Source organism: Diceros bicornis, chromosome 38 (genome assembly GCF_020826845.1).
Source record: "Diceros bicornis minor isolate mBicDic1 chromosome 38, mDicBic1.mat.cur, whole genome shotgun sequence".
Lineage (NCBI taxonomy): Eukaryota > Metazoa > Chordata > Mammalia > Perissodactyla > Rhinocerotidae > Diceros > Diceros bicornis.
The window spans coordinates 29346182-29369415 of NC_080777.1; the positions used below are offsets into that span (position 1 = coordinate 29346182).

Consider the following 23234-nt stretch of genomic DNA (forward strand, 5'->3'; position numbering starts at 1 on the left):
TCCATCATGGGGGCTCCCTTGACCTTTGTGACCCGTGGGTGACCCCGCTGGGCCTGGCTCGCACTCTGCTTGTTGTGGCCGCGGGAGCAGAGGGTCAATGTGGGGGGCCTGAGCGCCGAGGGAGATGAGGGGACAAATGGGGCACTCATCTCAGGCACCTGGGTAGAGGCTGGGGGCGAGGTGGGCAGGGCAGGGGAGCAGGAGCACAGTGCCTTTATGTGGACATAAAGGAGATGGGAGCCCTGGAGACTTGAACCCCAGGCAGTGATGGAGTAGGCCCCAGCGGGGGAAGTCAATTCTCCTTCCACTCCATCTCCTCTCTCTGAGCCCAGACGTCTTCTCCCTGCCCCCCAACTCTTAACATTGGGGCCATTCACAGGGCCCCTCAACAGCTGCCCTCCCTTCCCTTGCTTGGACCAGCTCCATCCCCTGGAAGCAGCCCAAGAGGAGGACCCAGCTGCAGCTCCAGATGTGGAGGGAGCTCTCTGGGGGAGGGGAGGAAGGGGAGTCTGACTCCAAGTGTCTTGCATCACCCTCAGATGATGAAACCCTGTCAGAGATTTTGGCAAGGGCGTGCGTTAGGGTCTGAGGATGCATCTGTCCATGCCATCCTCCTCCCCTTCCCTCCCCAACCCAGCCTCACAGATAACTGCTCCATCCGGTAACTCAGATCCCTGTTTGGTTTGACCTATTAAGGTCAAACCAAAAATAAAGATAATTTCAGGGGCAAATGAACACCCTCCCGCCATCCTGATGGGAAACAGGTGCCCCCAGGGTGAAGGAAGGGAGAAAGGAGGTCCTGGTGGGATCCTGCACGGATTATTAGCGTTGGAACCTAGAGGAAGCTCTCTCTGGGGCCAGTAGGTCACCCCTCCCAGAGCAGGAGGCCAGCAGAGTGTTGAGGAGTCAGATGCTGGATATTCTCTCCCCGTCTTCCAAGCAAAATAAGAGGTGGGGAGGAGACTAACATTTATGGACCCTCTGCATGAACAAGGCACTTTATATGCATATTCTCATAACCTAGTGAGCCAGGCTTTAGTATTCTTTTATGGTTTTGCAGATAGGGAAACTGAGTCTCACCCAGCATATAAGCAACAGACCTAGGATTTGAACTCCTGTGTCTGGTTCCAGACTCCCCAGATCACGTCCAAGCTGCTGCCCAAGGGGCAGGGAGCTGGGCTGGTGCAGGCTTCTGCTCCAGGTTCAGCCCTTCCGCCTGATAATGCTGCATTTTGCAAAGCTGCTCTCCCTCCCGCAGGACTCTGGACTTCTCTGGGGCCTGACTCTGGTTTCCTGCCTTCAGGAGGTCCCCCCCGACTTCCGAGAGTAGGTGACCCTTCTGACTCACAGCTTCACTGCTGGGAAATGGCGCCAGAGCTGCTGCCCGTCCCCCTCCAGGCCACAGGGGGTCAAGCCAGGAGAAGCAGGGAGGCCCCTGGGCTGGCAGCTCAGGCCTCCTAGAGGTCAGGGCCGTAGGACAGCTCCCTCCTGGGCCAGCAGGGAGCAGCAGGGCGCTGGGCGTCCAGACCCTGACTCCTGGACACTGCTGTCCAGAGGAGAGGCAGTAATGGGCGTGGAGGTTAGATGGGGATCCACGTGGGAGGAAAGAGGCTTAAACCGCAGCTTGGGAGATTTAGGTTAGCTGGTCAGAGGAAGCCCAGGACAATCCCTGCCTCTTCAGTTTCTGTTCCAGCTCCAACAGGCCACTGCTTCCTTTCTCTGGTTTGTTCTCTCTGCCACCCCCCTCTCCTCCCAGCTGCTCTTCTCCTTTCCTCCCCTCCTTCCCAAACCTGCGGTGTCTCCAGATCAGCTGCCTACGTGCACATCTCCCTGACTCTGATGCTCTCCTCTCTGCCTGACAGGAACAGGCAAACACACACACACACACACACGTTGCACACACACAGCACACACATCCACACACATGCATGCACACACACAGCACACACACCCACACACATGCACACACACGCGTGAACTCGCACACACACATGCACGTGTGCACACACAGCACACACATGCATGCACACATGCACACAGACATGCATGTGCACACACACACCCACACACACAGACACATGCACTCACACGTGCACACAGAGACACACACATGCACACACACATGCGAACACGCACAGTACACACATGCACATGCACAAAGACACACACATGTGCACTCACAGCACACAGATGCACGTGCGCACACAGACACATGCACGCACACATACACACAGGCACACACTCATGCACATGCACACAGAGACACACACGTGCGCACACACAGCACACACAGACACATGCACGCACACATGCACATGCACACAGAGACACATGCACACACACACAGCACACACATCCACACGCACACATGCACATGCACACATGACAGAGACACACACCTGTGCGCACACACATCCACACACAGAGACACATGCATGCACACATGCACATGCACACAGAGACACACACGCACATGCACACATACACGCACACGTGTGCACGCACACAGCACACAGAGACACGCATGCACACATAGCACACACACACATGCACGCACACATGCATATGCACACAGAGACACACGCAGGCACACACACTACCCCGTGTTTGGCCCTGAGCCCCCTGACTGGACTGGAGTTTGAGCCCCAGCCCTTGTCCTGAGCTGAGGCCCTTCCACCCGGCATCTTGGGGCCTCCATCATGTCTCGGACAGGAGCTGTGGGCGTCTGGGCAGATGGGAACCTGGAGGAGTTGCAGGGGTCTCTCCGAGGCAGGAAGCTCCCACGCTACTGTAGTTAAAATACTCCAGCCGCGGCTTGGGGCAGCCATCTGGCCCAGATCTCTCAGGCACGGCCTAGCTCTCAACGGCAACCCTATAGTAACAAATCCAAACACCCAGGAGACACCCTCAGGCCTAGAGGGGGCTCCAGAGGGGCCCGGACTTGAGTGCGCTTCCCTTTCATCTCCTTCAGGGTTAGCACCAGCCATTGCATTTGCTGGAAGCTCTGGGGTGGAGAGCATAGAGTTCTGGACTGCCAGCCCTAGCCCCCGGCCCACCCAGCAGCCATGCTTGGTCCCCCGGGAGAACAGGCATTCGCCCGTCCTGCGGGAGACGGTCAGCCACATGCTCCAGTGCCCACCTGGACAGAGCCCAGCTCCACCTGGCAGCAGGAGCTCCGGACCCCACAGAGGGTCTATTGGGGTGCAGTCTTGGAGATATGAGCTCCAACACAGGCTCAGCCTGACTTCCTCTGTTCCAGAGAGAGACAGACTTAGCCATAGAGGAAACCAGAATTTGTTATAAATAGCCAGGAAGAGAGAGAACTGCTATGGATTACAAACACCCCATCAGTCTTCAAAAAAACAAACAAGCTATTTTTGGTTTCAGTGTTATTGAGGATTTAACTAATACTCCATATAACCTCAGACATGGCCTCTTCACCACCTTGCTGCTTTGCACTGCCTTCTGACAGTCCTGGGGCCCAAGGCAGGAGCAGGTTGGGTGGTGTCGCAGAATCCTGGAGCTGGAAGCAGCCCAAGATCATCCAGGTCAACCGCGTCATCTTCAGCTGAAGGAGCTGAGGCCCAGAGAGGTAAGGAGGTGTGTCCTCAGCAGCACAGTAAACTAGGGCTGAGCAGGGCCTAGAGCACGCTCCCGCCATCCCAGAGCAGGGGGGTTTCCACAGCGGCATGGCAGGACCCGGAGGCTAACCATCCGAGACTGGGCTGCGTGTGAGCTTATGGTCTGGAGAAAAGTGAAGTCTGTGCAAAATAACAAACACAACCCGGAAGCCGCAGGGCGGTGTTCTGAGTCACGGGCTCTGGATTCAAATCCCAGCTCTGCCGCCTAGTAGCCGCGTCACCCTGGGCACGTCGTGTCACCCTCCAAGGCAAATTCCCCCTCAGAATGAGGTAATCACCTGACCTCATGGCAGGGCTTGTTATGAGGTGGGAATGAGGTCACCGGGGTTAGGCCCCCAGCGCCATGCTCTGCACAAAATAGATACAATTTCCTTCACAGTTCCTGTGGACCTCCTGTCCTTCTTCAACAGGCCCCTGTCCTCCAGCTGGACAGAAGGGTGGATTTGTCGTCAGGACGTCCCTTGAGGGGTGGGAAGTCTCAGAGGCTAGGGTGGAGGAGATATGGCAATGACGTTTGCCGGCCTGAGTGGTCACTGTTGATCCAGGGAGGGAGGACGCCGGTTTTCCAGCCTCTGCTGGCCCCTCAGTGGTGGGGCCTCGGGAGCAGGGTCAGTGTTTGCAGAGCAGGAAGGAGCTGAGGCGTGCCTGGTCCCCGCTGTACGTAGTGCCCCTGCTCCTAGACTTGTGGGGGCTGTCTGGAGGGGCATCTGGGTTCTGTTTTACCCACCCCACGTGCTACGCTGTGCCAAGGGTGTTACGCAGTTTTCTCATTTAATCCTCACAGTGATCTGTGAGGTAAGCACTGTCATTGTCCCCATTTTGCAGAAGAGGAAATGGGCTCAGAGGTCACTTGGCTGGTGCGGGAGTCGTTTGTGCCGCTCACCAGACGTTTCCGGTTCTCTGCCTTCTGACACGGTGGGACCGTGTGTCCTTGCTCTGATGGCAGCCGTGGCTGCCTGACTTAGCTGACCACTGAAATGTGGCAAAACTGACACGTGTCACTGCTAGTGGAAGCTCCTCACACAATTTCATGCTGTCGAAAGAGTGTGAGAAATAAACTTTTATTGTGTGAAGCCACTGACGTTACAGGCTTTACGTGACCTTGGCATTGCCAGCCCTCCCCTAACTGCTGTAGTTGGTAAGGGGCAGAGCTAGAATTTGGAGCCTTGGTCCATAAAGATGCCCAAGGGCCCAAGGGCCTTCCAGGACTCTACCTGTCCATCCATTGTCTCCTATACTGGACCCCTGTGGGGGCTACATAGAGCCCTGTGGGGCGGGTAGAAGGGGGTGGGCAGCCTCTTTGCCTCTACCAACTCCACCCCTGTGATTTGACTACCATTTTGCTGTGTTTCCAGATTGCTGGGTCCTAGGGATTGGCTAAACTAGCATGGTTTTGTATGAACCCTTTGGGGGCTCAGAGTCTTCTGGTCGGCTGTGACCCTCAGGGGTCCTCAGGGGCCCCTCTGAGAAGTCATTAGAAAATTCCATGGGCCTTCTGGTGGCACTGCCTATCGCCTAGCGGTGTATCAGGACACACCAGTGTTAACCCCCAACTCAGATTGACCCTCTTCAAGTCACCCTTTCCCTTGGGACTTAGCTCCTCCTCTGTGAAGCAGAGCCACTACAAATGGGTGGGGTAATTGCTCCGTGATCCTAGGGGAAGCCGATTTTGGATTGTAGAGATCTTCTCAGAGGCACATGCAGAGTAATAACAGCCACCATTTCTGACCATTGTGCTCATGCTTCAGGCCCACACTGTCGTGGGACGCTCACCCCCCAGGAGGCGGGAACAATTATCATCCCCATAAAACCAAGGACACCAGGAGTTGCCCAAGCTCACACCATGGGCAGTGGAGCAGGGTTGAAACCCAAGCAAGCTGGTTTCCTGTTTCATCCTGTATTGGAAGGAGAGGATGGACCTGGGCCTTGGCAGCTGCTGAGCTGAGAACGTGAGCAGAGCGCCCTGAGCGGCAGCTGCTTCAAGGTCCACACACAGCCGTGCACACTAGTGTTCATGGCAGCTTCGCCACAGCCCCACCCGAATGTCTCCACAGCTGAAGGCACAGACTGTGGTGTGTCGCACAACAGAATACTACTCAGCGATAAAAAGGAATGATCTATCGACACACGATACAGTGTGGATGAACCGCAGAATGGTTATGCTGAGTGATGGAAGCCAGACCAATAAGAGCATGTGCTGTGGAATCCCACTGATGTAAAAGTCTAGAAAATGCAAACCGACCTATGGTGTCAGAAAGCAGATCAGTGGTTACGGGGCGAGGGGAGGTGGGAAGGCTGGGGCGGGGTGGGGGCAGGGGCAGGGAACAGACCTAGGAGGAACAGAGGAGGGATTACTAACAGGCACCAAGAACATTTTTTGGGTGGTAGACATATCTATTATCTTGATGGTGGTGGTGGTTCCATGGATGTATACATCTTTTGAAAATAATCAAATTGTGCACTTTGAATATGTGCAGTTTATTATAAGTTAATTATGACAATAAACTGGTTTTAAAAAAGGTAACTTGCTCTAACTTCTCTGCTCAGACAGAGGTGCAGAGCAGCTGGTGACTTATCTTGGGTCCCTGGGACCATTGACTGGAGTCCTGGCCAGCCGAAGGGCAGCTGAGCCCTCTCCCCCGCCCCATGTGGCCTGTGGGCTCATTGAGGGTCCCCCCTCCCGCTGAAGAGGGACAGAGGGAAAAGTGGGCATTCAAAGGAGAGGGAGGACACGAGAGGGGTGAGCAGGGGGCAGGCTGGGAAACCAGAGAAGAGAGGGGGAAAAGAGATGAAGCCAGAGGCCTGGGGACAAGGAGAGAGCAGGGAAGGGGGCAGAGACGCTCCCCAGACCCAGGGAGGAGGGGGCCTCCGAGGGCAGTCCTAGCCAGGTCCCCAGAGAAGCCAGCCCCCTTTAGCTTCAGATGCCACCTGGGTAAGACCTTCCCTCTGGTTGACTTAACAAAGAAGCCCTGCCCTGCCTGGGAGCTATTGATTTACAGTCCCCAGGGATGCATCATTTCCTTGGATTTTAATAGATATTTTCCTCTGCCAGACCCTGCAGAGCAAAGTGCCAGCAAATGAGCATTTAACACTTTAAAAATAGGAGGAGATGGGGAGGGAGGGTGTTGGAAACTGAGAAGGAGGGGGTTGGGGGAGATCACACAAGATTAACCTCTAAAGTGCCAGCTATCCAAAAATGCAACCGGATTGAGGATTTTATGGGCCAGTAATGAATGCCAGCAGCCAGGGCAGCGTGTGTGCTGAATGGCATGGGGCAATTTTAGGGGAATCTCAAAGGCCCGCTGACCATGACAGCCTGCACTGGCTGAGGTGATATAATCTCCTGAAAAATTAATGCGTGTCGTCTCCCCAAGGCCCGTATATGTGACACTTGTCCCAGTCGACAGAGAGACACTGCCTTGAGGAGCGTTAGGACGGGGCTAGTGAGGATGCAGAGGAGCCTGAATGGAGCTTGTTTTTCTTTTTAACTCCAACTAGGCTGGAGGACCCAAAGGGAAGGCCAGGACTTCGTGGAGCAGAGATTTAAGTCATACCCCAAATTAGAGGGAACCCTGAGGGAGAGGACCGTCATCGGTCTCCCCTCCCCGCTCCCTTGCGATGGCAGAGAGAGAGGAGATGGGGGCCCAGGCCTCGGAGGATGTCAAACCCCGAGACTAGAAGACCAGACATAGGGTGCCCTGGAGAGAGGAAGGGGTCCCCTAGAGAGACAGTCAGCCTCAGATGCTGGCACTCATCTGCAGACCACTCCTCACAGTCACACGGGTGGGCCACCGCCTCTCCTCCCTGAGGGACATCTCAGTGATGACAGGTGCTGAGAACCCACGTCCACTGGGGCTGCTCACTGCCTGAGGACACCCGGGACAGGATGCCCACCTTGGTGAGCCCCACCCAGACCAATTCCTGCAATCAGGATGTGTATAGACTGCCCCCAAACGAAAGTCAGGGGCCCTGCTCCCCAGAAGGGCTGTGGTGGTACTGGGAGGTGCTGGACAGACGGGAAAGCTACCCTCATTATCGTAGGTCAAATATTATAAAATTGACAAAAGGGATAGAGTAACGGAGATCTCGAGTGATCTAATCTAGTGCACCGTGCTGTCCAGCAGTTTACTTGGTGCGATCTCCTGCGTTGGCTCTCTCTCTTTCCCTCTCTCCTCCCTTTCTTCTCTTTTCCCTTGCGGGGACATGAAGTTGAAGAAATCACGGCCCTTGAGAAACTCACATACACCTGGAAAAAAGGAAGTGTAAACCCTGGATTATGCTACAGTGTGACAAACGCCATCACAGAAGGTATTCTAAGGAGGAAGGAGCACTGAGGAGGAGGCAGCATCAGAAGAGGCTCCCAGGGGGCTGCCCGGCTGTGCAGAAAGGCGCTCAGTGGAGGCAGGAGGGAGCTGGGTGGAGTGGGGTTGGCTGGTGCTTGGCAGGGTGTGGGAAGGGTCTTGGGCCAGATTAGTACGGGATGAGGGGGGTATTGAGGGTCAGGGGGATTAGAGTGCGATCCTCACAATAATACAAGAGCCAGCAGCCCAAAAATAGCGTCCAGGCTCCTGGTAGACCCCTGGCTTCCCTACTTCTTGGAGATTCACACAGCCTTTCTGAACCCCAGTGTTCTGATCACAGGAGGGGATTGATGGTGATACCTACTGTACAGGTGGTGTTGCAGAGGCTGAGTGAGGTACCGCAGTCAAGACACTGAGTGAACTGGGCCTGACGAGCATTCGCTATCATTTACTGTTCTGTAGATGAGGAGACTGAAGGCAGAGACATTTAAAATAGAAGACACAACTGGAAGCGGGCACGTGTTTTCTCTGAGTCCAGGGCTGCCCCTCCCGGACCTGCACACTTCGTGGGCTCCTGTCTGGAGCATGGCTGAGGGACTCGGGCTCTCCTCCTGGCTCTGCTCACTGACTCGGTGACATCAGGTGTACACGGCTCTTTCCTTCTTGGGGTCTTGGTTTCCTTTCTCACTACCACGGAATCTCCTCTTCTGTCCATTTTACTTAAGCAACATAGTCAGAGCCCCACCTCTGAGCCCTGCGAACCCCAGCCTCTGTCCCCGCAAGTTGCTGCTCTGACGTCTAGCATTCTTAACTGGTGTTCAATGCCAGCATTGTTGTCTGACCCCATGTATTTATGGCAAATTTCTTTTTAAAATGCTTCTGTGCCTTGGCTTCCTAAACTGGATTTTAAGTTCCATTTGGGGGCACAGTTGTATGTCAGGAGAAAGAAGTGATGGAGTTACAAAGCCCAGGGACAAGTCCTAGCTCTGCCACTTACCGGCAATGAGACCTTGCCCCTCAGCTGCCTCATCAGTGAAATAAGAGTGGGACTATGGGGTGGGACAGTCACCTGGCACCATAAGCTGTCAGCCCCAAAGTAGGAGGGACATGTTACTTGGATCAGATTCCAGGAGAATGGGGGTCAAGTTCAGCTCTGAATTGGCAGTGCCTTCGCTATGAGGTGGGGCAGGAGCTGGCTGTCCATCCATGGGCTGTCAGTGGGAGGACCATGCCTGATGCTGAGACTCTGGGCTGAGCACCTTCCCAGAAGAGGCCCAGTACCCCCCTAAGGTTGGCCTCCTCCTGTCTTAAATATCTGGCTCTCATACTAGGCAGCATCTGACAAAATAAAAACTACAGCTTCTTAACCAGGGTCAGGTCCTTATACTGTCACATTCGTACCTTCCAACACCCTAGAAGTGGGAATTATTCCCCCATTTTACAGAAGGAGGAGCGGAAGCTTAAGGGGGCTTTGTGAACTGCCCCACGTCACAGCATGGAGGTAAGGGAATGGGATTCTGATCCAGAAGGCTCTGGCTGCCAAGGCTACGCTCTTAAATACATTGCAGAGGAGAGCCATATCCTCCTTTAAGAACCTCTCTGCCCCTTCTAGAGCAGGGCCTGGAAATGCACCAGCACCAGAGCCAGGGAACTCCTCCCCACTCGGAAGACCGGGGGGAACAGGGGCTCGCCTTCCTTGGTTTTCCAGAGATCCTCCATCTGAGCTCCACACCTTCCAGATAGGAGGACTCTCCTAGTCCCCACGGCCAGCATGCAGCTTTGTGTCCATCCCCTCCCACCACCTGCACCTCCGCCCCTTCTGGCAGATCCCCTACTCGGCAGCTAGGCCCCAGGTTTTCAGGGAACTGGCAGAGAGCAGTCTGGGGTCCAGCAGACAGTGCCCCTGGCCAGTGCCTCCAGGCGACGGAAGGTGGCCCCACCAGCTCCTATGGGTACAGTGGCTGTCAGATGGTCCTGCTGAGAGGAGGGATCTGTTTCACCCCCAGTCTGCCCCCCTCGCTCCTCCCTTGCCCTCGTCCTTCCACAACTTGTTCCTTGTAGGATTTATTTGAGCAGTCAGGCTGCCCTCTATGGAGAAACCCATCCATCACTTCAAGCGAAGCTAGGGTAGAGGCAAGATTTTATACATTCTCATACGTCAGAGCATCTTGCATGTTGCAAAGGAAACAGCCTGAACTTTTCAAAAGGGTGAGAGCTGGTAGATAGGAAAGTTTCTCAGAGCCTGTGTGTGCATGTGTACTTGTCGGGCTGGAGGGACGGCAGAGCTGACATATCGCGCAGTGGGGAGGACGTGGGACTGGATGCTGAGTGGCCTGGGTTCCATCCCTCCTCTGCCCTCCTACTGGCAGGTTACCTGCCCTCTCCTGTCATATGTGCAAGGTGAGGATGATACCTCCTCCTTGTTGAGAGGGTGACATCCCTGACTGTATGCTGAGCACTTGGGACAGGGCCTGCTGTCCAGTTAGTATTCTGTGTGTGTTAGGTATTAATGTAAGATGCTCGGGTCCTGCTTGTAAATAAAAATAGAATTTTATGGCGTATGAAGCACTTTCATGTATTACATTATTTAGCTTTTCAACTGTCCTGCGGGCTGGATTATTTCATCTTCCCTTAGAGATGAGTCAGTTGAGCCAGAGACAGTGGGGACAGAGCTCCTGGAGTCCAGGTGGTGGCCTCCGGAGGCAGAGGCCCCCCGCCCTGCCTCCCCGGGCCCAGACAGCGGAGGGGCTGAGGCTGCAGAGCTGAGCCTGCCACATCAGTCGCCGTCGGGGGCGAGCCTGCTGAGGGCAGGGCCCCCACTAGCACTTTTGTGCGTTTATTTAACAGTAACGGAGTCTGTGTTGCAAAGTGTGCTGCTCTGGGGGTGACCGTGAACAGGGCGAACTCGCTCCTCTTTTGTGGCGCTCAGCCTCTGGCTGGGGTAAAAATAAACCACCAGTTACAGCACAGTTAGGACCCTGCTGTAAGGGGGAAGAGGCGAGCCACGCTCTGGGCCGGCTGCAGAGGGCTGGGGTGTTCAGGGAGAGCTTCCCGCAGGAAGCAATAGCTAAGCCGAGATCTGAAAGATGACCAGGGACCAGTCGGGTTGAGGGTCCAGGCAGTTTTCCAGTGAGAACAGCACGTTCCAGCTCAGAGGTGAGAGCGTTCCCTCTGGCTAGGGCCGCAGGGGAGTGGGAGGGCGGGCAGGAGACTCTGGTAAGGGTGGACCTAGCAGAGGCTTGTAAGCAGAGGGGGGCTTTGCACAGTATTCTGAAGGCTTTGAGTGCTTTGGGGATTTTAAGCAGGAGAATAAGACAATAGTTGTCTCCTTTAGAAAGATCAGAGACAGGCTGGGAGGAAGAGAAGAGAGGAGGCTGCGAGGCCAGTTCAGGGGCTGTTGCAATAGATGAGGCGTGAAATGATGATGGAACATATCAGGAAAGTAACTGGGGGAGGAAGACAGCTTTGAGAAATGCTTAGGAGGGCGATCTATGGGGCAAGGTGGAGGGAGGGTGGGAGCCAGGACAACGCCCAGACTTCTGGTTAGAACAAGGAGTTGGTGTCCCTGGGATCAGCAACACCAGAGGAGTAGCAGGCTATGGGGAGAGTACAAGGAGGTCAAAGTTGGACACGGTGTGCTTCCGGCGCAAGTGGGTCATCATGTGGAGTTGTTTAGGGGGGTAGGAGGCAGAGATCTGGAGTTTAGAAGAGACACGGACCAGCAATATGGATTTGGGAATTATCAACACATAGATGCAACTAAGATGTGACAGTGGACGAGAGCATCCAGGGAGACTTTCCAAGTGAGAAGAAAGGATCAAGCACACAGAGCCTGAGAAGTCTCTCACCTGACAGGTAGGTGGGCCAGGGGAGAGCTCATGCGGAAGCTTCAAGTTGGAGCAGTTGAAAGGTAGGGGGAAATTCAGGAGAGCCAAAGGGGCAGGCATTTCAGGAAGGAGGGAGGAGTAAATCGTATCTAATGCTGCCTGGAAATCAAGTAAGATGAGGATTTAAAGGAGTCCCCTGGATTAGCAACAAGGTTGTTAGAGATGTGGGCGAGTGTAGGGGATGAGAAATGGGAAGTAGAAATAGAAACGTACCACAAGGAGGCAACCCAGGCAAGAAGTTTCCTCCTCAATAATGGACTAGAGGGGCCAGCCCCGTGGTGTAGTGGTTAAGGGCATGCGCTCTGCTGCTGGTGGCCCGGGTTTGGATCCCGGGCGCACACCGACGCACCGCTTGTCAAGCCGTGCTGTGCAGCGTCCCATATAAAAGTAGAGGAAGATGGGCATGGATGTTAGCCCAGAACCAATTGGCAGATGTTAGCTGAGGGCTGATATTCCTCACACACACACAAAAAATGATGGACTAGATAGATGATGGACGATACATAGATGATAGATAGACAGATGTTAGGTAGATGATAGGTAGTTAGGTAGATGATAGGTAGATTAGATAGACGACAGATAGACTGACAGATAGATTATATAATAGATTAGATTGATAGATGATAAATTAGATACATAGATGATAGATGATAGATGATAGACCGATGATAGATGATAGATAGAGATGATAGAAAGATGATAAATGATAGATGATAGATGGATAGATAGATGATGGATTAGATGGATGACAGATGATAAATGATAGATTAGATAGATGATAGATAGATGATAAATGATAGATGATAGATTAGATAGATAGATAGGTGGATAGATGACAGGAAGATAGTTAGGACTGCTGCAAAGTCACGTTGTAGAGATGGAAACACCTTGAATGTGTTACACAGATGGAGGTGGGGGAGAGGGCGGGAGAGGGGATAAGGCCTGCGGTAGAATCTGAGCGGCTGGCTGGAGGAGATCCTGGCTTCCACCGAGGAGAGGAGGAGAGCAGGAGTAGAGCAGGTAAGTTCATCAGTTTGGTGATGGGAGCTGAGGGTAGCCTTTATTTCTCTGTGGAGGAGGAAAGCAGGTTCTTGCTGAGGGTGGGGTAGGACAAGATACTGCTGCTGAGGTTTGAGGAGAGAGGGGAGTTGGACTAGCTGCACTGACTGGAACCAGGGAGGTTTGGGGCCCTGTCAAGGCCGGACCATGGATCAGCAGTGTGCAGCGAGTGAGTCTCCCTGCCCTCACACTCAAGGCTGTGGTGGCCTGAGGAGCTGCTGGGGGGGCGGTCTGCCAGGAGCTGCTGGGAAGCCTGCAGTTACCATAGCAACGGCCGGAAAGCAGGTGCTGGGTGAAGGCTTAGTGAAGGAAGGGCAGGGAGGGAAGACCATCCACCCCACTGGGGACTGGGACCCCGCAGAGTCCTAACTACTTGGTGCTGGCTGTGCAACCACAGTGTGCCCCACTCCCTCTCTGCACCTCCACTACCACGTCAAAGAATGGAATCCACGCCTACCTCACGAGGCTGTGGGGAGAATGGAGTGGTAGCATGTGTGAAAGTGCTTGTAAACAGAATGTACTCAGACTCCTGGCATAGGATAACCTCTGCGGCGGGCACACAGGAGGTACTTGGTACCTAGTAGCCACTGTTACTCAGAACTTGGTGTCGATCAGAGGAGCCGTGGACACTGCACATCTTTGATACCAAGGCCACACAGAGAGCACCACTGAGGGCTCTGGGGCCTGTGTTGGTGTGGACTCTGGCCAATGAGACACGGTCACAGCTTCACAGGAGGTTGGCTGTGGCGTCACCTGGGATGCGGGGCTGCTTCAGAGGCCACCGGTCCTTCCTGTGGAACTGGCCACGGGTTTCCAGGAGGACCCACACTCTCCACGGCAGGCCCCTTTCTGCCTCATGCAGAATGACAATCCAGATGGCCCCCCGTCCTCCCAGGCCCGGGCTCCCGAGCCCATAGGCAGGCTCCTGAGGAAGGGAACAGGAAGGGGCAGTGAGTATAGGAGAAGCGTCCCGGAAAGGAGACAAGCAGAGACCACGTGTCATTGTCATAGGCCTGGAGACTTTAATGTCCTGCTGGTGGGAGTGGCCTTACACCGGACAGACGCTGGCACTGGCCAGGCCATTCGAATGACAGTAGAAGCTCCATCCAATCAAGCCTCTTGCTGGCGAGGAGAAGGGCCTGCCAATCGACTTCTTCCTGACTTTTCAGGGTTCCTGACTGCCCCCGCTCAGCCCCTCCATTCGCTGCTGAGAGGGGAGGTGGCGTGGTGGGCGGACCCTTCTCTGCTCCATCAACCACTCCCCCGTTGGTCATGCTAGCTCTAAGCCCATGCTGAAGCTGTGCCAGCCTTCACAGCTGGGGGGGAATAAGGGTCTCCTGGGAGCCCTGACACTGGTCAAGGCTGCCCTGGGAGGACCTCCGGCTCCAGCGTCCCAGGGCACCGGCCATGCCCTCTGGGGACTCTCGTCCTTTCAGTAGCTCTGTAGCTGCCACCTCCACTTCCTCCGGTTCCATCTGGCAGGCATCTGCCAGGGCCCGGCCTGTCGCCATGATGAAGTGAGCATCAGCCGCCAAGGTGTCCAGGCCCCCTCGAACCAGAGCCTGTGGGGGGAGAGGAGGCTGAGTGGGGTCTGTCTGGGGAGTGGCCTCGGGGCCTGCCTCTACTAGCCCTACCCTCTCTCCACCCCAGGCCATCACAGGGCCCCCCTGAGTGCTGCCCACTGTTCTGTCCCAGCCCTGCTCACCTCTTGGATCAGCAGGGCCGTGGCTGGAGCCGGGCACCTGGGAGGACTCTCCTCAGCCCCACTGCCGCGGGGCATCTGCTCAGGCCGAGCCCCCGGGGTGCGCCTCCTCTCTGCAGGCAGGGCAGGCTCCGCTCTGGTGCACTGTTCCAAATGCACAAGAGACCCCACAGGAGTGCTGGAGCCCACTGGGATCCAGGGAAACCACAGCTCTTCAGAGGGACCCTCTGCCAAGACCCATGGAGAGGGGCGGATCCCAGAGTCCCGGCCCTTCTGTTAGAGATGGGCAACTGCCCTCCCCCCCTATGGAGTTTCCTCCTGGGCTCGGCCTGTTACCTGGGCGGCAGGGGCCTGGGCTCCGGCCATTGCTCTCGGGGGCAGCTGTCCTTTCAGCGCCTCCTCACAGGGTTTGCTGTGGGGTCCTGTGGGCAAGAAGGGGTGGGGCAAGAGGGGCTGCTGACTCCCGCCAGGGGCCCCTGGTCAGCGGAGCTCCGCCTGGCCAGCCAGCCGCACTCTGAGGGCTCGCGGAGAGCCTCGGGGTTGTGGAGGGCATCCCGCAGGGTGGGCGTGTGCTGGGGCCCCACCAACTCTGGGCTGGGCAGGACTCCATGCCGCACTCCACCCCGCCACTCCACTTGCCCTGGTCTCTGTCCTTGCGGGTTTAGGGGTGGGGTCAGGGCGAGAGTCTGGCCAGCTCTGGCCATGCTGTTCTTCAGTGTGTCTGTCTGTGTGTGTGTGTCTGTGTGTGTGTCCGTGTGTGTGTTGGGCAGCAGGGCAAGTACCCTCATTTCCACTGAACTTCGGCACCCGCAGGGCTCCTACTGTCACATGCAGTGGTCTAGGACCTACTGGGAGATACCAGATCATGTGCTGAAGGGCCCTGGAGCCAAGGTGTCGGTGTGTCCAGCGGCTGCCCTTCGGTGGGGGTGGGAGTTTCCTGGCATGCCTGCTGAGGGCCGTTTTATGGGGTACACACTCTCCCTCTCCCTCCTTAGTCGGTCGCCTAGCTGGCACCTTTCTCCTCTGCTGAAATGAGGAGCTGGCCCTGACGGCTCTCCCATTCCTGAGCCAGCTGGTTCCCATGGCAACAGGCTCCCAAGCCAGCCTTGCCAGCCAGGTTCCCCAACGGTAAGGAAAGAGTGGGCGCCCCAGGCCTCTCGGAGAAGGCTCAGCTTCCCGGGTGCACAGGAGAGACTGACCCGGCGTCCTTTGTGGTCGGCCGAAGGCTCCTCCTCTGGCAGCAGGCGTCTCTGTCTCTCCGGGGAACTCCCTTTCATAGTGGATGCTGAAATGCAAGCAAGGCCGGTGAACAGAGCCGCTGCTGGGTCCCCTGCCATCCCCGCACCTCTGTGGCGCCTGACATCCTTCTCCCTCCGCGTCTGGACCCATCACTGTGCAGTGGCCTTGACTCCAGGGCTGGCGCTCCCACCACTCTCTGCCCATCAGCCTCACTCCTAAGAGGACAAGCCGACTACTCTCCCGCCTCCTCCACTCCTCTGCTCGGGGGGTCCTCCTGTCGGACATGCCCTTCCCTCCACCTGTCCACATGCGCTTCATCTGTCGAGGCCGGGCTCCAGCCTCATGCCTTCAGGATGCTGTTCTCAACCCTGGCTGCACGTCAGATCAGCCGCGGAGCTTTGAAAACTAGTAGCAGCCGTGTCCTACCCCCAGAGTCTGTGATTTGGAAGCCTCACGTGCAGTGGAGCCTGGGACACCGTTGCTTGGCTCAGTTCTAGGCCCTTCCAGCCCATTGTGATCAATACGCCTCTGCATTCTCAGGACACCTACTCTTTGCAATTATTTCGTCACAATCGTCTCATGTGACGCATCCCCCAACAAGACTGCGATCCTTCCAGGGCAGGCCCAGGCCTGTGCTTCTGTGTTTCCACCGCACCCGAAGGCACAGGCACCCTGCAGGGCTGTGGGCTGGATTCCTAAGGTCTCTGGCTGGCAGGGGGTGCAGGCAGCCCTGGCCGTGGGTAGCAGCTGCTCTCCTGGCTCCTGCCCCATCCTGCCCATTCCTGAGGGCATGAGATGCAGCCTTTCCAGGCCAAAGAGACCTGCAGTCACCTGCCTTCCGTCGGGAACACAGCTCTGCTGGGAGCCCAGCCCCTGGGTTATGATCACTGAGAAACCTCCACTCATCCCACTCTGCATGACACTCACTTAGTCACAGATTAAATTTAGCCCACAGCTGGGCGTTGGTGAGATGGGAACCACCAGCACTGTGGGGTCTCCCCGGAGCCCAGATCACACGACTGAACCTGAATTGTTCAGGTTTTTGTAGTAGTGCTGCCCTGAAGGCCCTCTCCTTCTAACCTAATGCATTCAATAGGTCTCAGCTCCCAGGTGCTCTGTAGATGATGGAAGAAAACAACCAGCACTGGCGCCAACGCTGACACGAGGCCGTCCCCTGCTGGCCAGAGGGGTCTCTGCAGCCCACGCTGCCTCTTGCATTGAGGAGGATGGATCCCAAAGGGCACAGAGGCAAGCAAACCACACCCTACCCATTTTGGTGTGCCCCCCTCTAAAAAAGCGTGGAGCCCACCAACCATGTCTTCCCAGTCCTACCGCAGGGCCCCTCCATCCAGGGCTGGCAGCGGCTGCCACTACCTGGAAAACACCTGGCCATTGCTATGGCTGCTGTTGCCAGGGGCAATGTTGGCGTTGGCATTGTTGGTGTTGGCACGAGCCAGAGGGTGGGTGCTTGGATCCTGAGGAAAGTCCTCTAAGAAGACGGGTGATTCCAGCTCCTCCATCTCTATCTCGGTAACCTGGAGGGGTCTCTGGTTGGCCATGATGTGGGGCAGGGAGTTGGTCCTTTCCAGGAAGTTGTCCACCTGGCCAAACAGGCCTCCAGTCCTCTAGCGGCAAGGAGGAGAGAGGAAGGATGAGACCAGCGACTGGGGAATGAGGGCTGGGAGTGCCCAGGGGCTGCTGCCTGGGGACGACAGTGCTGGGAACAAGCGATGCTATTGGGAGACAAATCCTATAAGGCCAGAGGAGAATGGCCCTGGCTGTGAGGCCAGAGAACTTGAGAAGAGAACGTGTCCCCCTCAGAGAGTTCTTGGTGTGCTGGGGTAGACAGGATGAACCTGAGGAGCTGTAGGAGACACGGATACCCAGAGAGGGAAATATGGGGCAGCGGAGTCTGGAGGACACTTCTAGTGCCACCTCTGAATAACTAAGTGACACTGGACATCTCATGTCATCTCTTTGGGCCACCATTTCCTTGTGAATAACCTAGGAAGGTTTAACTAGGTGGTCATTCCAGGACCATTCCGTTCAAGGACCTTCCAGCCCTACAGTGTCATAAGCAACTAGACAGAGCTAAGGGTTGAGAACAGGTATAACTGGCAGCAGGTGGGGCATTTGATAAGGCAGGGCTTCTGAGAGGTGAAGGTTGACTAGGGTTTGTGGGGAGGGGAGGAAGATGGTGAGGCTTGGCAGAGGAAGGTGGGAAAGGATGTGCTATATTTGACATCTCAACTAGGGTGGGTTGTAGATTCTGAGTCCCAAGGGATGTGGGTGGTAGGTGTCTTCAGCTCCCATGTTCCCTCCTGTATGGCTGTGCTCCTGGCGTTCCCTTCTGTGGGACACTGCTATTCCCTGTGCCTGGAACACGCGAGGTGGTCACGGCCTTCACGTACCCGGAATATCCCTTCCTCCATCGCAGCCTCCACCATAGCTCTCTCCAGCTCCTCTTCAGCCGTCAGGTCTCCTGAGATGGTGCGGTGGATCTCGGGGGCCACCTCCTCCTCAATGGTCCGCAGTCCAGCCTGGGGACAGAGAAGAGTCTTGGTGATCCTCCAGTCCAGGGGGGAAGACCAGACTGCTTCTGATGGCCCCACTCATTTCTAATCCCTGAGACTGGGGGCCCAACCTCTCTTCTGGCTCATTTGATGTCCCAGGGCTCCATGAGGCCACCTGGTGCTGCTCTGGCCTCTGGGATAGTCCAAACCCTAATGGCTCCTCATGGGTGATTCCATGCCCTCACAGGCCTCCAGGCAGAGAAATCTTTTTACTCAGTACAGTCTTCTAGACAAGTCATCTCTTTTGATTGCACATGTCATTAATATAATTTTTGAGCTGGTCAAAGTTCATATCACCAGCAACGGGACAAATCAAGATTGGTGTCACCTGACAGTTTGCAATGAGAATGCAGCATCACTTCTCTGGCATTCCTGTCCCAGACGCGTATCCTAAATCTATCATGAGAAAACATCACGCAAACACAAACTGAGGGACAGCCTGGCCTGTAATCTTCAAAAGCGTCAAGGTCATGTCAAGGAAAGACGGAGGAACTGTTCCAGATGGAAGAGACTCAAGAGATGTGACAACTAAATGCAATGTGTGATTCTGGATTGGATCCTTTTGCTATGAAGGACATTATTAGGACAATTGGTGAAACTTGCATGCAGCCTGCGGATTTGATGTAGTAATGTATCAATGTTAATTTCCTGATTTTGGTGGTTGCATTGTGGTTACTTAGGAGAATTATGTAGGTGAATGCCTTCGTTTGCAGGAAATACACATTAAAGTGTTCTGAGTTGATGGAATATCATCATTTTGGGAATTCCTCTCAAATGATTCAGAAAAACAGGTTTTTGCATTATACATGCAACTTTTAAAATTGTGTGAGATTGTTTCAAAGTAAATACTGCAACTGAAATAAATTTTGAGCACACAGCCCAAATGCATGTATATTTTTTGAATTTATAAATTATATATATTATAAATAAAACCAAGAAATAGAAATAAAAAACAGTTGAGATAAAACAAAGTTCTAAACTTCTTTTGCGATGGGTCATTTGACGCGCCCCCTGGGAGATCTGCCTCTTTTGGAGACACTGCTCTTGTCTAACTCAGATCTCTCCTTTGAACAAGTCCCCTTTCCTTTGGTCCTATCACCCAGAGATGGAAGAGCTGCTGGCTATTCTCCTGAGGGTGAAACGTCCTCCATCACGCACCATCCAGAGCGGTCATCTCATTCCCTCACTTCTCCCGGCTCCCTCCTTCCCTCTGCGCCTCCATCACTGGCCCTTAAGGCTGCGGAGAGGGAGCTGAATGGAGTCCCTGGGAGCTCAGGTTGGGCTTACCTGGATCTGTACGATGTCCTTCTTGGGCCGGTACCCGTAATACTCCTCCTGACGCTTCATGAACTTCCGGAAGTGCTCCTGGATGAGGAACGTGGCGTAGAACTTCCCTACGGTCACTTCGTCATCTGTGGAGAAGCCAACAAGGGGTGTCCTGAAGGCTGGTGGGAAACTGACACTGGGTCAGAGTGGGTGCTGGGGGTAGCCAAGACTGGGCGCTTCAGGCCACCCCTCCTCTTGCTGACTTGGCCGGTGGGCGATTTCCACCCTGAGGCTGATGCCTGCACCAATGGCCAACATGGGGTCTATCCAAGGTATTTACAGAGGGTCTGGGCCGTTCTCAGATTCCCGCAGGGCTTCCTGGAGAAGTCCCTCGTCCCCTTTCCTCAGCTGCCTCTGGACTCTGGTCTCCCAAAGCAGCACCCACCTCCTATCGGAGGAATGACCTGGTCCAGGAGCTTCATGCTGGTTCTCTTCCAGATCTTTTTGATGATGGTCCTCAGCTCCTCGTTGGCCTGCTCAAAGTTGCCTGGGGGCAAGGGACAGGCAAGGGCGGCCCTAAAGTCATCCAGGCCAAGCCAACTGCACTTGGCAAAGCCATCTAGTACTCTCTGGTCTCACTCAACAAACGTTGGCTGGGTGTTCTTTTGTGGCAGTGGCTGTGCTGGACACTGGCAATGGGGAGGACATCCTCGTCCCCGGGGGCAGCCCAACCTGGGGTCATGGACTCACTCCCCACAGGCCTTGGCTTCCAGTGCCCAGAGTGAAGGATCTCAGCTCCTTTCCCCCCAAAAGCCTTCACATCCTCATGCCTTATGGTCTGTTTCAAGGTCCCCCTGGCGGCCTTCTGCTGCTCTAACTTGACGCCCCCCTGACTCTTGGTCTTCTTCTCCTTGTTCTCCCAAGGAAACCTGCCCTGAAGCTGTCTCAGAGCCTGCAGTGGTCCTGATGCCTGTGGGGATGGCTCTGATACAGCAGAGCCCTGAGTGAGGGCTCAGGGACAATACTGAGGCCCCTGACCCCCTCTCCCTGCTCCCACCACGTCTGTCGTCCCCGCAAGGGGGGACCTGCTGGTTTAGTGGAGCCTGCCCTCGCTCCTGCCCCGAGCCGAACCGCGGGTGCCCCACCCCTGCACTGACACTGCCACTTCTCCGCCCTGTTCAGACACAGCTGTGTGACCTTTGCCCTGTAGAGAATTTTTGGGCTGCCTCTGAGCCCTGAGGGGCGTAAGGATTTGGGGACCATGGTCTGGGGTCTCCCTCTGCTTTTCCCCATGGCTCTGGGTTCCAGCGTCTAGCTCTGAGAATCTGGCAGAATCTGGGCCAGGAGGACTCATCTTCCGAGAGAGGGGGGAGGCCCTCACCCTCCGTCTTGATCTTGAGTGCCGTGCGGACCAGCGCGAAGAGGGTGGCATTGAAGGTGACAGTGCCGTCGCTGTTCAGGGGCATGTTCATGCCCACCAGCCGCTGTGCGGGGAGAGGCGGGGGCTTGCTGCTGAGCTGGACCAGGCCAAGCCTGGAGGTCATCCTCCCCCCGTCTGTGGGCCGGGACGGGGTGGGACATGAAGGCCGGGGGGCAGGCCGGCCAGGAGCCCTTCGTGAGGGGATGGAAAGATGAGCTGTGGGCCACTGTCAAGGCTTTAGGTCCTCAGGGAGGGACTTGGGGACCCAGGAGACAGTGCTCTGAAGTGGCTCCTCCAGTCAGGCCCTCGCCATCACCCTGCCCCTTCCTCTCCCAGGAAGGGAGGAAGGAAGGTGCCTCTTCCTCACCTGGATGGCACCCCTCCGCGCAGCTCTGTTACCTTACAGGCCACCCGGTGCGGGCAGAACTTCCCGAAGCCCAGAGGGGGCTGGATCCTCCTCAGCAGGGTCACCACGTCCAGGTGTTTGATTCTGCCCCTGCAGGAGGACACAGACTTGCACACCCGGCAGCCCCATCCAGAACCTCCCTCCTGCTCAGAGAATGGGCCAAGGGCAGGGAGCCGGGAGGCAGGGAATGTTTCCTCATTTTCCAGCCGTGTTTAGGAAGCAGAAGCCGAGCTCCCTTTCTAAAAAAGAAACCATGTTGGGACCCAGTTACCCACCACCACAAATGTGCCCTGTTTTTTTTTGGCAGATAGAGGCCAGAATTCCTTCAGATATGGGATCTCTAGGCCTGGAATCTGGACCTCATCTTCCCCATGGCAGAGCCTTCCATGAGATTGGGTCAAGCTGATTGGGAGCTCTTGGGCTGTATTAATAGAAGTAGAGGGTATGGATCAAGGGAGGTGGAAGCCCACTTCCAGAGATGGTAGAGAGCTGGACACCTGTGTCATAGGTTGTTGTCAGGATTAAATGAGATAATGCATGTATGGCTAGCACAGTGCCTGCCACCAGGGAAATATTCATCAAACATGAGCTTACTCCCTTCTGAGAAAGAATGTAAGGCAGAGGTGCTTCCCAGGCTTAACTGTGCATGTGGATGCCCCAAGGACCGGGTTAATAGCAATGCAGATTCTGATGCAGTCAGTCTGGGGTGGGCCGGAGGCTCTGGCTTTTTATCCAGCTCGGATGCTGTTGGTCTGTGGATCACACTCTGAGTAGCCAGGTCCTAGAGAGCCTGTGAGGTATTGACTTCCCTGCTCCTGGAAGTGTCTAAGCGGAAGCCGGATGACCATTTCCCAATAAAGTCGAGGGGCTCTCTGCCCTTAGAGGCTGGGGGATCCCTTCCAACCTTAAGAAACTCCAGTTCTCTGATCTGGGGCCTTGGACAATGAAGGGAGAGCCAGCCCACTCCTTATTAACCTGGAGAGTGACTCCTGCTAGGACATGAGGATGGGGTCTAGGACGGAGGGTGGACAGGTGAGGGAGGGCCCAGCACAGAGCCCACAGCCTGGACTCACTTCGCCTCCGGGTCGTATTCTGCCCAGATGGCCTTGAACTCATCCAGGTGGTGAGGGCCCAGGATGGACCAGTCCCGCGTGAGGTAGTCAAAGTTGTCCATGATGACGGCCACGAAGAGGTTGATGATCTGCAAGAGGAGAATGGAGGGCTCCCAACATGGAAAGGCAAGTGACAGGATCGGGTGGGGGCTGGGAGGTGTCCCCTGGGTATGGGGTCCACAGCTTCTCCCCACCTGGGCCCTTCTGAATGACCTACACCCCTCACAAGCAACCTGTGCCACGCCTCCATGCTCTTGCACAGACCCTGTCCTCTGCCATGCTGCTGGGTGCCGTCTTTAAAACCCAGCTTGAGCTGCTCCCATCTCTGCCCCTCGCCCCGCCTGAGACACGATCTCCCCTCTTTGTGCCCCAGGACCGCGCCTCTGCTACGGCTCTTGCCTTTTCTGTCTATCTTGGGTGTCCCTTTGAATTGCGGGGTTTGCTTACACGTGGACTCCCCTGAACCCCATGAGCGCCTTTGGGGCCGGGGCTGGGTCTCAGTCGTGCCCTGCACTGAGCCCAGGCCTGCACACATCAGACTCTCGAACAACTGTTTTGAGTGAATACAGGAAAGAAAAGAGGGAAGGAGCAAGGGCCTAGTGGACGCTGCTGGCTTTTTGCCATCCAC

General features: G+C 55.6%; 1 protein-coding gene across 1 annotated transcript in view; it reads right to left on the reverse strand.

Moving 5' to 3' along the window:
- Positions 1-13893: 13893 nt before the first annotated feature.
- The window catches only part of CACNA1S (calcium voltage-gated channel subunit alpha1 S), a 63759-nt gene continuing 54418 nt past the window's right edge, over positions 13894-23234 (reverse strand). Inside the window, exons 34-44 of the mRNA XM_058533936.1 lie at positions 22568-22695; positions 21488-21584; positions 21050-21152; positions 20114-20215; positions 19690-19814; positions 18241-18369; positions 17204-17454; positions 15790-15875; positions 14927-15012; positions 14594-14734; positions 13894-14450 (exon numbers count right to left, since the gene is read on the reverse strand). Coding sequence (XP_058389919.1) covers positions 14199-14450; positions 14594-14734; positions 14927-15012; positions 15790-15875; positions 17204-17454; positions 18241-18369; positions 19690-19814; positions 20114-20215; positions 21050-21152; positions 21488-21584; positions 22568-22695 — 1500 coding nt within the window. The 3' untranslated portion in view covers positions 13894-14198. The remainder of the gene's footprint in view (positions 14451-14593; positions 14735-14926; positions 15013-15789; positions 15876-17203; positions 17455-18240; positions 18370-19689; positions 19815-20113; positions 20216-21049; positions 21153-21487; positions 21585-22567; positions 22696-23234) is intronic.